The sequence below is a fragment of the Lipophrys pholis genome (assembly GCF_963383615.2).
Source record: "Lipophrys pholis genome assembly, chromosome: 12".
NCBI lineage: Eukaryota > Metazoa > Chordata > Actinopteri > Blenniiformes > Blenniidae > Lipophrys > Lipophrys pholis.
This window is the reverse complement of record NC_137641.1, coordinates 19,680,864-19,698,310: the sequence shown is the minus strand read 5'-3', so window position 1 is coordinate 19,698,310 and position 17,447 is coordinate 19,680,864. Positions and strand designations below refer to the sequence as shown.

Sequence of the window (17,447 nt, the reverse complement as noted above, 5' to 3'; positions counted from 1 at the left end):
ATCATCTGTCTCACAGTCTTCACTTCGACTCTTTTTTTTGTCTTCCAGCTGAGGTGGTCTGTGAGTAATGTCCACAAACTCACACTTCACAATATTCCCCTCATATTGCTACATGGAAGAAATAACTTCAAGTACGTCACTGTCATCAGTCTTAATGACGCGTGTGTGTCGTCGTTTCTTAGAGAGAGAGAGAGAGAGAGAGAGAGAGAGAGAGAGAGAGAGAGAGAGTGAATGAATGGAGTGAAGCAGTGGCCACTGCTGCTATATAAGGTTGTATCTACTCGCAGCAAAGTCAGAAACAAGCTTCGTTTTCATTTCAAGTTCGCTGCAAGTGAACTTTCTCAAAACAAATTGGGCAACAGGAGGTTGGTTTTGTTTTTTTTTGTTGTTGCCGCTACAATCAGATTCCAGGTGGAACTCGGGCGCCGCCGCCTGCACAGCACAAACGCTGCCGGTTCGTTCACAGTTAACGTGAAGATGCTCTGGAGACTGACTCTCGCTGTGGCTGTAGTGTGCATTGGGGACATGTGCAGCTGTGTCGAGGCAGATTTGATGAGCAGGCTGATCATGCCCAGAGACTACGGGGTGAAACTGTGCGGCAGAGAGTTTATCAGAGCAGTCATTTTCACCTGCGGCGGCTCCCGGTGGAGACGATCCACAGAGGGGGACTTAGGTGAGTTATACAACCTCTGCTTGAATTGAGAGGATTGCTGTGTTTGTGCACTCTAATTGCTCCCCAAGAATAATGAGAATTAGAATGCATGTATCCAAAATTAACTTACAAATAAACTTTGTAATCAGTCATTTATTGAGTATTTGTCTTCCCCCAGATCCTTTGCAGTGGCGTTTCCTCAGCGAGGTCACAGAAGGGAGCAACCAGCACATCAGGCAGCGTGGCGTCCAGGTCGCAGACCCCCACTCTCCTCTCCACGCCACGTCCCCTCACTCCCTGACAGACCTGCTGTCCCTTTACGGAGCGGTGAGCGACATGCAGCAGCTGAGCGATCCAAGTCCGATAAAAGACTCGCAGCCATCTGCAGATTTACCCGAGCAGGAGAAGTCAGGTGTGTCTGACTGGTCGGTAGTGAGCAAGCAGAAGAGGAACTTTTCTCTTGGCGTGGCTGGCATGTGCTGCACCCAGGGCTGCACCAAATATGATATCGGACGGTTGTGCTGAGGGGGAGGATGGAAGTGCCATCGTGTTTTCCTTACTCTCTTGACTTTATTGATATTTTGTTTTAGGAATGTTACTTTGCACCATCTTCAAATAAAACTTGAGTACTGTGTTCATGTGTAACCTTGAGTAAACAGTAAACGGCGGATACCGTTTGCCTCCAGATTCTTGGCTAGTTCATTTATTCTAACGCAGTTCACTGATACACGTAAATGTTATTTAGGCTACTGTGATCTTATTTCCAGGCTTTGTCCACTGCATGATCACGTTCTGTCAATGCCCTGAAGGAAACCTGAGAAGATGGTGGTGTTTTATCTTCTTTTAATTCTATTGGACTCAATAGAAGAAGAACCCCCCCCCCCCTCAAATATATATATATATATATATATATATGAATTAAATACAACTTGTTGTTCATGCAATATCTACTTTTCTTAAAACAGACAGTACTGGAATAAGTTGTTTTTTTTAATGGGACAAAAACAGTTTTATCCTGGAAAACATTTTAATAAAAAACTTTACATACAAAATTATATACATTTCACAAAACGTATTTGAATCACACCAAGTCACATCAAAGATAAAAAAAAAAAATTCTATCAGTAAACGAATTGCAAAATAGATTTGCCCTGCAAACTTGCAGTTTTTTCTCTTCAGGAACTCAACAGGGAAGTTGTGTTTCAGGATTTTCTCACTCCTGCCTCAAACTTTACAAACTCCTATGCAACATGTAGGCTTTGCTCTTAAGATTGATGTGCTATTGACGGGACCAGACACATGACAACTTTCCTATTGGCAGAAGAAACCTCAAAATTAGATTTCAGTATGAAAAACATAAAAAGCTCAAAGTTTCTTTTGCTCAGGTAATCACACAAAACAACCAACCGCTGTGCTTCACTCATTTCTGTTTGACTCTTCAATTATTTGTCCTTTTTTTTTTTTTTTTTTTAAAGCATATTCGGTCATGTCCAAAGCTCTTAAAGCTGTTTTCACCAAGATTTTAATGTAAAACCATACAGAATGTCCACAACATTGTTTTGTCAAACAAACACGGTACGACATTCAACTATTGTTTATGGATGCACCAGTGACCACATGAAACAATGTGCTGGACAGAACTTTATAACAGATGTAAGACAAATCCCTTAAATATTCCCTTTTGAAAATACCATCCCTTGTGAACGTCCATCAGCCATTTGATGCACGACTGTAATGGGCACAGGGCTCTTCACCATCTTCATCTTTAAAACAGGTTCACAAGTTTTCAAATAAAATTTCAACAACGACGACAAATAAAGTTACCTATCCTCGATGCATTTTGATTACAATCAGCAACACGAATGACTTCTCCCATCAGGCGTGTGACATTTAAAAAAAAATTCCACACTGATTTATAAAATCTATACAAAAAGGCATTGTCATTGTTTCCAGCGCTGGCTTCCTTCATAATGAGAACCATGTGTATGACCTGCTGCTACTGGATACCCAGTGGAGGGAAACGGAACTGACCGGTTACTGTATTAAATGATGTAAACACATGAAAGGCAGCTGTTGGTGAGTTTCATCGCTGTAGGGCTGCTTTGTCTCAAAACAGGTTCACCGGGCCCTGGTTCTCTTCAGGGGTCCGGGTCTGTCATTCATGAATGTGCTGCCACGTATGAGCACGGGCACTGGCATTCCGTTCAGGTGAATTTGGCTCAGTGATGTGACATATAATGCCAAGTTTTCTCTTCATTTGAAGTCGCTCGGTAATAGCTTAGGGTCCCATTTGCTTTTTGATCATAGAAAAACACGTTTTGCCCATTTTATTTGAATAAAGGTCTGCTCAGTGCAAAATAAAAGCTATTTAAAAAACACAAACTTTTATCTTTACATCTTTTTATCACACTTTGCTCGGCCGATGCCAGCTGATAAAAACAGGCCCAGCACAAGTCCTCGACTGAACCATGCTAATAATCATTCACGTATTAAAATGGACTCAGTTTGGTGATGAAGGCAGATGCAGCTCACGCCACCTTCCACAACTGATGTGGTCACAGGAGAATGATAAACTGCTCAGAAAGCAAATATCACGCCAAGCTCCCCGCAGTAAATCCACACGCTTCGTTGTTCAGTTAAAGTTTGCAAGGTTTGACTCCAGACGCTGCTCATCCGTCCTTGCTGTCTCGTACAATTTCTACATGCTGGATCAACGCCTTGAACGTGGGCCGCAGTCTTGGTTCGGTGCTCCAGCACTCCATCATAACCTTGTTGATCTGGTGACACATTAACACAAAGAGAGACTGATTGTTAAACAAATCCATTCAAGTGTGAGATGAAGGTGGAATCCAGACTTTCTTTCTTTTTATAGCGCTTTTATAGTGACTGACCTCCTTAGGACAGTTCTCCGGAGCAGGCAGCCGATATCCTTGTTTCAGCAGATCAATCAAATGGTAAACGATCATCTGGCCCTGTTTTTCATTTCCCATCTTGTCCATAAACACCTGGAGAAAGATGTGGAATTAAAGAGTGCGTTTGGCTGAGGAATATATTCCAAAAACGAGTGTTTCCTGTTTCTAAGTACAGCACTGAATCAAGTGGGTTTTAACAGCACTCCAAGGTAATTACACTTAATTCAATTGAGCCAATCAGACAGGTAGCTATTGAGTTATGACTATAAATGGATACATGATAGAAAGGTCTGTATTGTAGCGCCAAAACACCATAGCAGTGAACTGATTTTAAGACAAAGTGAAGTACCGCAGGGGGGCTGCAGCTCTTGTCACTGTAAGTGAAAAGCTCGTAAAGGACGACACCAAAACTCCAAACATCTGACCCCACAGAGAACTTGCTCTCTGTCAGGGACTCTGGAGCGTACCTGGAAAGCACAGCAAGACCAAAGACAACATCAAATCATACTGCATGTGATGCATGTGATGCATGGCAAGTAGCAGCAATGGGCATTCTTAACATGAATATACAAAAGCAAGATCGAGCGTTTTGCTCACAGACGCATCCCACGGTGTCCCCTCTATATTGAAATATACTTTCATTTACATTTGAAGTCCTTGCCTGTATCAGAAAAGTGTCAAAACGCTCAAAGCTTTGAGAAATGTCATCTCTGCTCCTCACCAGAAGATGGGGCTCTCCCCGGGTTCCCTCACTGTGTAATACTCTTTGTCCTGCGGCAGCACCTTCGTCAAACCAAAGTCTCCGATCTTCACCCTCATCTCGCTCTCCACCAGAATGTTTCTCGTTGCTAGGTCTCTGTGGATGTAGCGTTTCGTGGCCAGATAATCCATACCCTAGAAAAGATAAATCTGGTCTTACGTCAACAAAAATACACAATGACCATGGTGGCGTCTGAGTATTTATCCGTATGTATGTGAATCCTCTCATTTCCGAAGTTGTGAAAGTGACTAGAAAAGGCAGAAACTACCAAAAAGCTAAGAAACAGAGCTACGCACACATTTTCATGCCACTAATATGAAAGAACTTCCAGATGTTGAAATGTAACCTTGCAGATCTGTGACGCGTAGTGCAGCAGTTTCATGGAGTCGAAGCGATCTTTGTGTTTGATGAGATAATCTCTCAAGCTGCCGAAGGGGAGATACTCCATGATCAGCCGGAGGTTCCTCCGACCTGCAACATTCAAGGGAAACGCAAAGTTTTCACTTTTCAAGAGAGGAAATGTTGCTGAGCGGGCCACACCTGATGTGGTATTTTAGAAAGAAATACAAGTGTATTGCTTTTGAGGAGAACGTCATCAATGCACCAGGAAACCAGAGTGCAACACAAAACCTGCTACATTGGTAAGATAAATAAGAATAGGAATAGGCATGGGCTGAGCACACTTAGAAGACATTAAAAAGGGGGAAAAAAAATGGAATCAAAGAGGAACATTTTGCAAGATTTAAGACAAAAAAACACGAAACAATAAATAGTTATTTTTGACAGGCACAATTGTTGCAGGCGGATATGATGACTTATTTTCCTAACTTTTACTTTCAAAGTCAAAGTTTAGCATTTTGTTTAAATACCTCTCGAGTCCAAACAGCTGTTAAGAACAAAATCTTTTTATGTAGAACTTACTTTGGAGTCCCGTGTGATTAACCACATGCCGCCTTAAAGATACAGTATGTCCTCCCTTAGATTTTAAAATACATCTGTTTGATTTGTCCCCTCTGCTGATGAAGGGGCTTTAATTACTGACAAGAGGGAGAGTGATTTAATATCTAAAATGAATCATAAGAAGGTGATATGTCAACCAGAGGGGGGGCAGCTCCCCCAACAACCTCTGGACAACTTGTATCTTTATTATCTCTTATAATCTGAACTTTGTCTTAAATGGATCTGGAATTGCAGATGTACAGGAGACATACTGGTCCAACCTTGATTCATATCAAGTGTTTGGACTGTTGATTCCTGTATGTCCACTGTACTGTTTAGCTTATTTATTCTTTAGGATATCTAAATAGATCTATAAAGCTTCATTGTGGCTCGTTTGCACGTCGTTCCTACCTGCACTATAGCACACCCCTTTGTATCTGACAATGTTCTCATGCTGGAGGGACTTGAGGATCTCAATTTCCCGCTCAAAGTCCCGGAGGTGCTCGGCCGTGCTGTGCTGGAGTTTCTTCACCGCCACCACCTCCCCGGTGCTGTCCTGCAGGGGGTCGTACCTGCACATCTCCACACTGCCAAAGTTTCCCTGACGTTCAAAGTCGGAGGGAGGACAGGCACAAATAAGAGGGGGGCGAGAAAGAGAGTGTCATTTCATCTTTGTAAACATCACTGTTGACACAGGAAAACATAATCGTAACATCAAGCTGCTTTCTTAGAAATGCTCTGCAACATCTCATGAAAAATCATAGTGACGCAGACGGGAATCTTTCAGGAATGTTTTTTTCTTTTATATCAAACTGCACAATTGCTGCCTGTATGACAGTGGAAACTGCTATTTCTTATGTTTGTCACTGAACATGAGGGTTTCAGTGAAGAGGCTTTTCCATCATCCAAAAGTTACGTCAAGGAAAAACTACAATTTGTGAAACTTTAAACAGAGATAGGTTATTTATAGTCTTTTTAATTTCTGACCACGTATTTGTATTGAAGTACATAAAGAAAATTGGCAAAACAAAGAGCGAGGTAATAGCTCATCAAACAGGCCGTGTAAAACTAAAAACTAAAAAGGGAATTAAACATGTTTTTTGTTTCTTTATTTCAATATTTTCATTGTAGATATGTAAAATGAATAAAGTGCTCAATCTTCAGGATGCCTAATAAGTTTTGAAATACTAATGGGATTAGTGGGCAGACAACGATCCTGTTGTCAAATTACAAACGCCTCTTAGAAGACGGCCAATTAGAACAAAGGGATCTTTTAGGGAGCAGGACTTCTAAATGACTTCATTTATACAGACCTTCAACAACAATAGGAAGTATGAGGTCAAGAAACAATTTTTCAATGAATGAAAGGGAAAGTGTGTAGTAAAGGTGCGCGCGTCTCACTTTGCCCAGCTGCTTGAGAAAAATGAGGTGCCTCTCTTCAAACTGAGCGGGCTCCTGGTTCTCTGAAGACCACGGGAAGCCGAAGCCTCGCGTCCTGTTGGGCACCATGTCGCTCTCCACCAGCAGCTCGTAATCTGCAAGATGACGCAATTTCACTCTATTGGAAATTGGATTTTAATGATAAATTGTGCAGATCATGCCTGGATTATGTGCAGAGGAGGTGGAAGTGTTGGTATTTCTTGTGACGGAGGTTTTTAATCCCGGTTCCTTTGGTTTGTGTACCTGGTGTGAAGAGGCTGTTGAGGTCTCTGATGACGGCTCTGAAGGAGGGTCGGTGTGACGGCTCGTAGTCCATGCAGCTGTTTATCAGATTGGCCAGCTCTGTCCATTTGGGAGCCGGTAGTTGATGTCTGTCCTCATAGAACAAGTTCTTCTGCTCAGGACACAGCGACCGACAGATGAGGAACTTAAGCTCACCCGGAAACCGAACCAGCTGTTTCTCTCTTTAAAAAGCCTTTTAATAACCACACAATCACACTCAAATATGTTTTGGATTAATGACCTTTGAGCAGTCCAGTGTGCTTAGCGGTTTGTCTCCACCGCTGCAGATCTCCCACAAGGTGGTCCCAAAGCCCCACTTGTCCGTAGCTAAGCTCAGATTCTGGGGGTTCTCAATGCACTCGGGGGGCACCCAGGGGATGCGCTCCACCAGAACTGCAGGAAAGATGTGCAGGGAAACGGAAGGGATGTCAGAGCATTGGAGAGACTGCAGCGTTAAAGCCAGGTGAGAAAGTCCCACCGAGCTCGGCGAACACCGCTGGTGATAATTGTCCTGGGGTCCTGGTGTGACGGGCGGAGTGTTGAGGACAGTGCACCGCCGCTGTGTTTCTCACCTTCTCGGGGCAGCACGGTGATGCTGATACCAGGGTCACTGAGCTTGATGAACGGCAGACTGCCCGTTTTACGATCCTCCTCCCTGATGAGGAGCACGTTCTTGGCGCAGACATTTCCGTGGATGAGGTTCTTATCCTCCTGTGTGAAAGCGTGACACGGACAAGTAGTCGAAAGTCCATTTCTCTCCCGAATGTCAGCATGTTTGAACGTGTGTGTAACGTAGAAACGACCAGGGCTGTTTGTTACCAGGTAGTGCATCGCCCAGGCGAGCTGCTTGGCCACCTCCAGCTTCCAGGTGATGTTTACGCAACTTTTGTTCTTCTTCAGGTAGGTGTCCAGAGAGCCAAATTTACCGTACTCCTGTACCATCATGTCTGACAGGAAGACAGTACAGTATTTATTACTTGATCTTGAGCAATTGTGGCAATCACTCACGAGTGGTACAGTGTGACATCATCTGTTAAAAATTCCTACCATCACCATGCTTGACTTCGTTATGTCAGAATTTAGCAAGTGTATTGGGAATTTGCGTGGGATTTAATGTACTCTGTAGCTCCCTTTCACACTGTGGCAACAGAGCTGTGCTTAATGAAGCATTCCGATCTGAAGTTAAAGTAAGGCAGGACCTTGGCAGATAAGAAAGGATACACTTTCAACAGAACTTTATTTCTCTAGCGCTTTAAAAAAAACCACAACTGAAACAAAGACCCATACATAAGTCATCATAAAAACACAGCCAATAAAAGACAATCAAGAATAAAACACTAAAATTAAGAGCTAAAGTCTCAAAAGCCAAAGAGAAAATTTGTTTAAGAGCAATTTTAGAAAGAGACGATGCCCGTGAAAAGATAAGTCCATAACTTAGGAGGAGCAACAGAAAAGGCTTTATTCCCCCTGAGCGTCTGCTCAGACCCCGACGAGCAGCTGGTCACCTGACCGGAGGCAGAGCCAGACCAATGCTCAAAGTCTAAATGCAAAGAAATGATCATAAAAAGAACTCGGACATATGCTCTGGTCACAGGACACACAGCCGCATCTCAACTGTTTTCCTGCCGAGATGAAGACATGAATCACTCCTCTAAAGTGTGGCTGTGCGCACGCGCACACACACACACACACACACACACACACACACACACACACACACACACACACACACACACACACACACACACACACACACACACACACACACACACACACACACACACACACACACACACACACACACACACACACAGGCTTTCAGCTTAAAATGTCCTCATCTGTTAAGCAGTTTCCATGTTTTCCCTTTTACTTTCACCTTGATCTGTTTTCTTTGAATTTATTAAATAAAGTACATATTTACACTCCTGAAAGTCACCGGAGCCAAATTCCTGACGCCTGTTTTGTTTTCCTCCGAATTTGAAGGGTTTGAAGCCCCTCGAGCTTCCAAACACATTCATATTGACAGAATTGCTTGTAATTATTGCAACACCTGCTCAGTTTCAACCAGTCTACACACTAGTTTGTAACATGTACGTCAATTAAGATTACAATAATGGATTGATTTTCTTCTATTTTAAACTTATTTTATCCTCCTTCCAAAAATAGTTTTTGCTTTAAATTGAATATCTAACTTGAGTCCAAAAAATGTCATAAGTCTGCAAAAGAAAAATAACTTGAATGGTTACAGAGGTGAAAAAATTTCAAGTATTCATATTCATATTTATGTGTACATTTCATTTGTGTTTTAAAATATTAAAAAAAAAAAAAAAAGTAATATGTCAGAATTGATTTTTATGCATAAAAAGGTTAGTTTAGTCTGTAAAACTAAACCATCATTTGCACGTTTTTAAGAAATATCAACTGAGGGAAATACATCATCCCTACTGGTATGTGTGTACAATGTATTTCAATAAGCGTTGTCTGAACAAATGCTCTTAGTTGTTTCTTTGTTAAATTCTCATAAAAAAATAATCAGAAAGAAACTTCTCTCTTTTTGAATTCATCACCGCATCAATCTAGACTCTAGAAATCGGTGATGAATGCCCTTCAGGAGTTTATTCACGATCCAGCAGTATTGTTTATTTTGAGACAGATAGGATGGGGAATTGTATATTCTATAAAGCAGTTTGTTCTTTGGTAACTGTCACCAACAGTCTCTTAGTGTTGTTTACTTACTTTCGTCACCACAAACACACACGCCATAGTTGAGGAGAAGGTGCTTGTGGGAGAGCTGGCTCATCATGCTGGCCGCTTCAAAGAACGACTACGAGATGGAAAAAAAATTTAATTAAAAAACCATGAACTGAATGAACTACCTTGCTCATTTAATCTCATGTTTCTATGGAGTGATTCACTCGAACAGCGAAGCCGACCTCTGAAAAGTTGCGATGAGCCTTGTCCAGAATCTTGATGACGACGTTCATCTGGTGTATCTCTCCGTAGTCTCCCAGCTCCTTCCTCACGCCGCAGAAGATCTTGGTGAACGTTCCCTGGCCCAGACTGTCGTTCTGAAAGGCAGTTGTTCATCATGTGTTCAGAAAAGGAAGCGGAGAATAAATCGTTTCATTCTAATCTATGCGCAGATAACATCAATATGAGAAGCGGATCGGTGGTACGGTGTTACTTTCATGGAAAAGCATTGAGGTGTATAAAATGTTTGTAAAAGTAAACAGCAGTTTCAATAACACATAGAACAATGTTGATATGATAAAAAAACCAAAAAAAAAACAACAACACCCTGAACTCTTAAGACAACAGCTTGTGTGGTTTTCCTGAGACAAACCCGAGACTTCAAATACTCGAAAAGCAGAATATGAAGGTGAGACGGAAACGAGCCAGCCACAGAGGTGGTGAAAAAAAACCTGACATGTTTTCACATGAAGACACACAGCATTCACACATGCGCACAGACATTATGTTTGGATGCTCTTATTTGTGGCGGAGAGGTGGGATTATGACCGGCGGGTTTAGGTTTCGAATCTCGCTGCTGACGGTTCAACACCTGGGGTGCCCGGGCAAAACCGTTAACCCTGCAGATGAACCTTTCACAACAACACACATGTCACAGAGTGTTCTCTAAATGTATTTCAATACAGTAAGAATGAAAAAAACAAAACACCTTTAGGTGTAATTATATACACTTAATAAAAGGTCTTTAATTACTGATTGTTTTCTGCTGACAAAACCACTGAAGCGACATAGCAGAGAGCGTTATCTTACAATAACCAGGTCCTCTTTTCGGATCTTGTGGAAGACCATCTGGCTGATGTTGTGTTTGTGGAGCGAGGGCGAGAGCGGCACCTCTGCACCTTGATTGTTTCTACACACCAGCAGGTTGGACTTGTCTGAAGAAAAGGAAAGGGACAGGCAGGGGTAGGATCAGTGAATTCAGAGTTACTACGTTGCAAAGAGTGTCAAAAAATCGATCCCATGAAAAACTTAAGTGAAACTACCCTCGTTGAAAATAATTAGGCAAGGCATCCATAAAGAAGTACAGGAACATCTAAAAAAATAAGATACAATGGAGATTTTTTTCTCTATAATTTATTAAAAACAATGGAGCTTCCATATGTATTTTATACAATTAAATAAATCTAAATTGCAGCATCTTATAATGTGATAATACTGTATATCTCATAAGATCAGATGTTTTTCTTTTTTTTTCCTCCAGAGGCTTTAATGATCACAATTAAAATCGTAAATGTTTAAGACCTTTTTCTATGCTTCGAGGCAAATGAGCTGCATCAGTGTTATGAGAAATCCTTTTTTTTATATTACAAAACACCAATGAGTGTAGTTTTCACATTGGCATTGCAGCATTTCATTTTCTAGATCACGGGGTTTAGTTTTTTTTAACTGATCCTGGTTTTTTTTCATTCTGAATATGTAAATACAAGCAAAGCGATGATAAATGACTGTCATGTTAATGAAGATTCCTCTTAAGAATCACGAGCTAAATGAGAGAGTGTCGGGTCACTTGATAAAACATAAAGTGAAACCTTTTGGGCTTGGTGGGCAACACCTGGTCAGCTGAAACGTGTGTCCATCAGTGCGGAGCTCCTCCTTTTGGTAGCAATGGAGAAGCTCCCTGAGTGAGCCAAAACTCCTCTTGGCCCCACTCAGAATGAACTTTCCTTCCTCCGTCTTCACGATCTGACAGTGTTTATATTCCATCATAGTCTCGTACTGAAAGGTACAGAGAAAAAGTATTACACTGGAGCCCTGCTCTATATTCATGTTCCGTCTTAAAATCAAATAAGAATGTGACAGTGATGAGAAGATTTGAAGCCAAAAAAGGTACATGTCACACAAACTACTTCCACATTTTATGTGAAAATCAAGCGTTATTGCTCCCTCTAGTGGTTGGAATTATTGTCACTCCTTAAAGATTCTGCAACAGAAATCTAGACTTTTTTTACTGTTGTAACACAGGTGTTCCTGTGAATTTACACATCTTCCTTTGTAAGTGCACAGTGACGGTTTGCACATTAGCGTCTTCATGAATGAACGAAACATTATTTAAATTGTTGTGTTTTCAGTGGAAGTATTCACAGCCTGAAAAAGTGAGTAAGCATCGATCCCATGAAAAATTGTACAAGGGGCTGAGATGCATGTTCAACCTTGTTATGGTTGCTTCTTCTGTGTTCAACCAAATTTTTCAAGACCTTTTATTCATTTCTCCAATTTCCCTTCCTGGCTTTGTATTCATCAACAAAAAAAACAAAAAAAAACCCTTAAAGCAGGGTAGGGGTTTTAACAGTATTATAGACTTCACAGTAGACAGTACAGATTCCGATTTTACCAGCTTAGTTTGGCACTGATTGAGCTCATTTACAGAATGTAAAACCCACCATAAAGCACAATATAAGTGACCAGTTATCACTTAATGAAACATTAAATAAAACTAAAATGTTGTCTTGCACCAATAGCTTTGTAATTCAATGTTTTAAAATAACTTAAATGCAAGTTTAGAAATGAATCACCACTATTGTCTTGTGTTTCCACATGGGTAATAAAATACATTCTGGTAGTTTGTACAGCTGAGAGAGAGAGAGAGAGAGAGAGAGAGAGAGAGAGAGAGAGAGAGAGAGAGAGAGAGAGAGAGAGAGAGAGAGAGAGAGAGAGCTCGGTTTTTCTTCCCTGCCCCCCGGCCCAGCCTTAACATATCCTGCTCCTGCATGTACATGTAAAGTCATGTGATAAACATAGATATTCACATTACTAGTGCTACTGTGATGTACTTACCCCAACAACAAAAGACATAAAGTATTTGTCGTAGTCACGAGGGCTGCACTGGAGTATATACAAGCCTTGGTGGTTACCAGAGCGACGCAGCTTCCCTATGGTAAACTCCATCCTGTGATCAAAGACACACAAAAGAGCCTTTGTTTGTGAGACCGATGTGGGTTCATGTGCCACGTGATGACTTTATGCAAAAGTGTGAAACTCACGACACGGGGCCGTGACAGTAGCTCTGAATGCACTCCATGAGCCTGGGGGAAGCAATCTCTTTGCACAGGTAGTGATGGGCGTCCGCAACCAGCCGGTAATACCCGTCGACTAACGACACGAAGGACAGGGCCTCTGAGAGCGAGTGGAACTCCAACTCCTGAAGGTCACACAGAGGACAGAAAGATCATGCCGGGAAGCAGGAAGAAAGAATTCCTCAATCTGATTTCTGTTTTGTGCAAAATATAACTTAAAAAAAAAATCTATTTATTTAATATTTTGTCAAGTTACAATTAGTCAGTGTTTTTACAGAAATAAAGATATGTATTGATTAATGGTCTTTCCTCACTGTTAATTTGATCTCTTTATATTATTTTACTATTTTCATCATTGTATTAATAGATATTAATTATTATCATAACTATTATATTTTGCTTTAATGAGAAGATAATGTCTTGTTTATTTTTTTGTTGTTCTAGAATGATTTTATAAAATAATGAGGAGCCATAAAAAACACAAGATTTCTTTTTCAGTTTTCAGAGTAAGCAGATGACAGATGTCGAAGTAGTACCAGCAGTATAAGTGTATAAATACCAGGATCTGGTTGTCCTGCCTGGTGAGTGTAACCACACGGCTCTCAGCTGACCCCTCCTTGTTGCCCTGTTTGATGCTGATGTCGATCACTTCTGGGAAGTCACAGTACGTCTTCAGCTCCTTAAAAAACACAAAATCAGTACAAACTAGTACTTTGCATTCTCTTATTAGATAAACACAAAAACTCACATAAAACATCTGCTGGTAAGAATTACTCTTGACCGCCCCAAACTGTATGACGTTAATAGCCATTATCAAGTCAACATGAAGCCATCTCCCGGGCCCTCACCTCCTCTTCTCCCGGCTCCTCTTTCCCTTTAGACCACAGGATGCCCTTGTTGCCCATGACAACGATGGTCACCTCTCGTGCGGAGAGGTCGGTGACTTGAAAGCGCTCCGAGTGAAGCGAGGGCAGCAGCGTCTCCAGGTTCATCAGGTATTTGAGCTTGAGGTTGCACACGCTGGCCTTGCATTCGCTGAACTGCTGGATGAACTTCCTGAAGCGGTAGCGGATCCTCTTGCGGGTCAGGATGTTGTATTCTTGAATGTGACTTCGCATGTGCTTCGGCAGGAAGGACTTGTAGCTGAAAGCAGGGAGGCCACCAAAGTGGGAGAGCAGTTAAAAGGAAAGTCTCTCATACCGATAATTGATTCAGCCGCATGAACGCACATAATGAATCTCGCCATGCAGCCGGTCACAAAGAACGTCCCCCATTGTTTACACGACACTTGATCTATAAACTTTAATTTGAAGTTAATTGATGATTTTGAATGCCTGTGGGTGTGAGTGTGTCTGACCGTCTGTCTAGCTGTGTTCGCCCTGTACTGGACTGGCAATCCTGCCTCACTCAGTCGGCTGGATAAAGCAGTACAGTCTTCAGAATCTCTTTTTTTTGCCAATTTTGGTAGCATATGTGATTGAATCCAGTAGGAAAGACTGAGAATGATGCAACAAACAACGTTCGAAAATATGTACTGCTTCTGTGCTATTAACAATCTGAACGGTCCTCAACTGGATCCAGTTTCCAGATCCAGTCATGTTCTGTCATTTTGATAAGTATTTTAGAAAAAAAGATTTTGTCCATCAACACAGTATTTATCTTATAAATTCTGACTGAGCAGGTCTCTTGAAATTGTACTGGACTCCAGTACTTTCGGTCATTTCCTGATGTTCCCTTGTATTTCCAATGCTTGGTCTCATGTGAATGAAGCATGAACAATCTCACAAGTCTTGAGGAAACTGACTGGAAGTAGAAAACTAGACTCTTGGCACATGTAAATCCCACTGTTTAAAACCTCAACAAGAAAACCGGACTCAAACCAAACAGATGGACCTGTTTGTTTTCATGAAATCCGGAATATTTTCTAACAAAATATAAGACACACTGGGGTTGAACTTTGTCTTTGTGTAATTCAGTCAAGAGTGTCTGAAGCAACCTGGTATCGTTGTAAATGTCGACGGGAGACAGGCCGCCCTCTTTCGCCAGCCTCATCATATCCAGCACAGCCATCCCCAGACACTCTTCCTGGGACTCGTGGTTCACCGGAATATGGACCCTGCCATCCAGAAAGTCACTCCGCCACTGGATAAGGAAAGCAAACATGAGATATGAATGAGGGAGAGAATGGTTCTGACCGGGAAGTGGAAGATAAACACCCTGCCAGACGTTGTGTCATTCCAGCTGCTCAGAGTAACAAACATCGTAAAGCTTTGTGGCTCCCAGATTGCGATGAATTATCTGGCAAATAAAATGTTGTTGTACAAAAGAAGCATGCGCTGAACATCCCAAACTAATTTTATTTTGATTTCATCCTGAATAAACTCAAGATGTAGATGACTTAGCAGTTTTGTATGTGAAGGAAAAACCCTTGATCTCAGCTGTCAGCTGTTCATGGTGTCAGTGACACACCGCTGTGTGTGTGCATTCGTGGGTTTCTTTATTGTCACGCCGAGAGGAGCGAAAACATAAAACTATTAACGGAAAATGTATATTACCACCCCCACACACAAACACAGCAGATACACAAGAGCACTATGAGAGGACCTTGACAAAGTCTTGTTCCCCATTTGTGCTTCTTACAAACTCTGACTACCTCACTTCCTGTTTTCTCAGCTTGCACAAACGAATGGGCAGACATGACGGACAAGCTGGCAGTCAGTCAAAAAGACACGAGAAGGAACACATATATCTCCCAACAACAGCTCTGCACATCTCATTAGAAATGACACCGGATCAGCGCAGCCAGGAAGACGCATTGACCTTGAGGAATTTCCTCTCGTTTGCTGTTTTAGGAAAATAAAACATTAAAAACTGGAGCAACTGATTCACACAGAAATGAATGACATATTGTTTTTTATATGGAGTGAAAAACTAGGACTAACCTGTGAAAACTGGTACGCCATGACACTGTCATCCATCACAGGGCTCTCCATCCCTTTAGCCAAGCCATAGCGATGAGCACAGGATGATTTGCTGCTGTTATACCAGCCAGGGAAATAATATCTGGACAGGAGTGATCAAAAAAACATTGAGTGAAGCAGAGCAATATAAGCTTAAAAAAAACAACACATTTGAAACAAAACAAAACAGTTTTTTCATCTTGAGCGGGAGTACAAATTCAACCTCTTGACACTAACCATTGTAAATACGAACCGAAAAAATTAAAAAGTGTAATATTTTAGTTTATTATTCATCAAATAAAACCTAAAACATAAGCCGAATACGGATTGACGTATTCTCATGTTATCTCATGGACTAACTAATTTCTTTCTTGCTTCTTTAGTCTTGCTATACATGTTTGCGCCAGAAGATGGTGTGTTGAACCACTTAAAGAAGAAGCAGAAGTGATAAATAAAACATTGTCTGGAGGCTTCACAGTGGTGTGATTCACACAGGAAGCAGGAACGAACCTACCTTTTACCCACTGAACCCCATTTGAACCACTGCGATCACCGAACAAAAGCCTTTGGACTGAAATTTTAGAAATCAAACTGTTTCTAATGTGGCTCAACACTGCCCCCCAATGTACAGCAGAGGCATAACTGGAAATTCACGTCGTTCCCCGATAAACACCGTTGCTGTTGACCGTTTCTGTTCTTCAAGCTGACAACGTTAAAAATGTCTTATAAATAAGGATATGGATGGGGAAAGTGGTATTGCTCTGCATTCAGAGTTACTGCTCTGTCGTTACTTTAAGCTTCGTGGCTTCCAGTTCTTCCTGTTGCAGATGTCATGTTTAACCAGACCCTTTTCTTTCCTGTGATTTAATCTTCCTCTTGTCACATCTGTCTAGTCATTTTTGCCATCCATTACAATGTTCATGTCCCTTTTTTTTTTTTTTTACATGTTGTCGCTTCCTTTTATGTTAAAACCAATCTCGTTAAAGCCGATCAATGTTGCAACATAAAAGTTGAACTCTTCTCTAATGTATTTTTACATTTCCTTACTTTCTACTTCGGCAGATTAAGTAAATGCGAAAAACCAATAAAACATCACAGTCTACCTGATCCTGAAGTGCAGGTTTTCATTGGCTGTTGGGTCAATTTTAAAGACGTGATTCGGGGGAAACCATATCCGGTCGCTTTCCCTCATCAGGCCAAATAAGCTGCAGTACAATGGAACAATCCCTGGAGAGACAATGAAAGCAGTTATTTTCATGAATTATGATCAAATCGTGCCATTTAAATGTTTGCTTGCCAGTAAATACTTTTATTTTTTTTCTGAACTTAAAAAAAACTCAGTGCATACATGTTGTACCTGATTATGGAATCCAAGCTGTAAAAGCTATGATCAAACCAAATAGGTTTAAATTGAAAACGTAATAACTCTTCACAACTATATTGTCATAGTAATTGCAC

General features: G+C 41.3%; 2 protein-coding genes across 2 annotated transcripts in view; one reads left to right on the top strand and one right to left on the bottom strand.

Annotated features, from left to right (window-relative positions):
* The first annotated feature begins 48 nt into the window (after nt 1–48).
* On the top strand, nt 49–1,338 carry rln1 (relaxin 1). The gene is made up of 2 exons (XM_080476930.1): nt 49–673; nt 831–1,338. Exons 1-2 carry the CDS (start codon nt 232–234, stop codon nt 1,175–1,177), a joined length of 789 nt encoding a protein of 262 aa, XP_080333056.1. The 5' UTR covers nt 49–231; the 3' UTR covers nt 1,178–1,338.
* A 429-nt stretch (nt 1,339–1,767) lies between these two features.
* jak2a (Janus kinase 2a) overlaps nt 1,768–17,447 on the bottom strand; it is a 29,982-nt gene continuing 14,302 nt past the window's right edge. Inside the window, exons 3-24 of the mRNA XM_080477109.1 lie at nt 17,093–17,216; nt 15,972–16,092; nt 15,026–15,171; nt 13,878–14,172; nt 13,589–13,708; nt 12,997–13,154; nt 12,791–12,902; nt 11,545–11,731; nt 10,766–10,890; nt 9,919–10,053; nt 9,722–9,809; nt 7,805–7,932; nt 7,558–7,696; nt 7,227–7,378; nt 6,947–7,097; nt 6,665–6,798; nt 5,675–5,864; nt 4,671–4,795; nt 4,286–4,458; nt 3,914–4,031; nt 3,544–3,657; nt 1,768–3,429 (exon numbers count right to left, since the gene is read on the bottom strand). Of these exons, the coding sequence (XP_080333235.1) occupies nt 3,322–3,429; nt 3,544–3,657; nt 3,914–4,031; nt 4,286–4,458; nt 4,671–4,795; nt 5,675–5,864; nt 6,665–6,798; nt 6,947–7,097; nt 7,227–7,378; nt 7,558–7,696; nt 7,805–7,932; nt 9,722–9,809; nt 9,919–10,053; nt 10,766–10,890; nt 11,545–11,731; nt 12,791–12,902; nt 12,997–13,154; nt 13,589–13,708; nt 13,878–14,172; nt 15,026–15,171; nt 15,972–16,092; nt 17,093–17,216 (3,143 nt within the window). The 3' untranslated portion in view covers nt 1,768–3,321. The remainder of the gene's footprint in view (nt 3,430–3,543; nt 3,658–3,913; nt 4,032–4,285; nt 4,459–4,670; nt 4,796–5,674; nt 5,865–6,664; nt 6,799–6,946; nt 7,098–7,226; nt 7,379–7,557; nt 7,697–7,804; nt 7,933–9,721; nt 9,810–9,918; nt 10,054–10,765; nt 10,891–11,544; nt 11,732–12,790; nt 12,903–12,996; nt 13,155–13,588; nt 13,709–13,877; nt 14,173–15,025; nt 15,172–15,971; nt 16,093–17,092; nt 17,217–17,447) is intronic.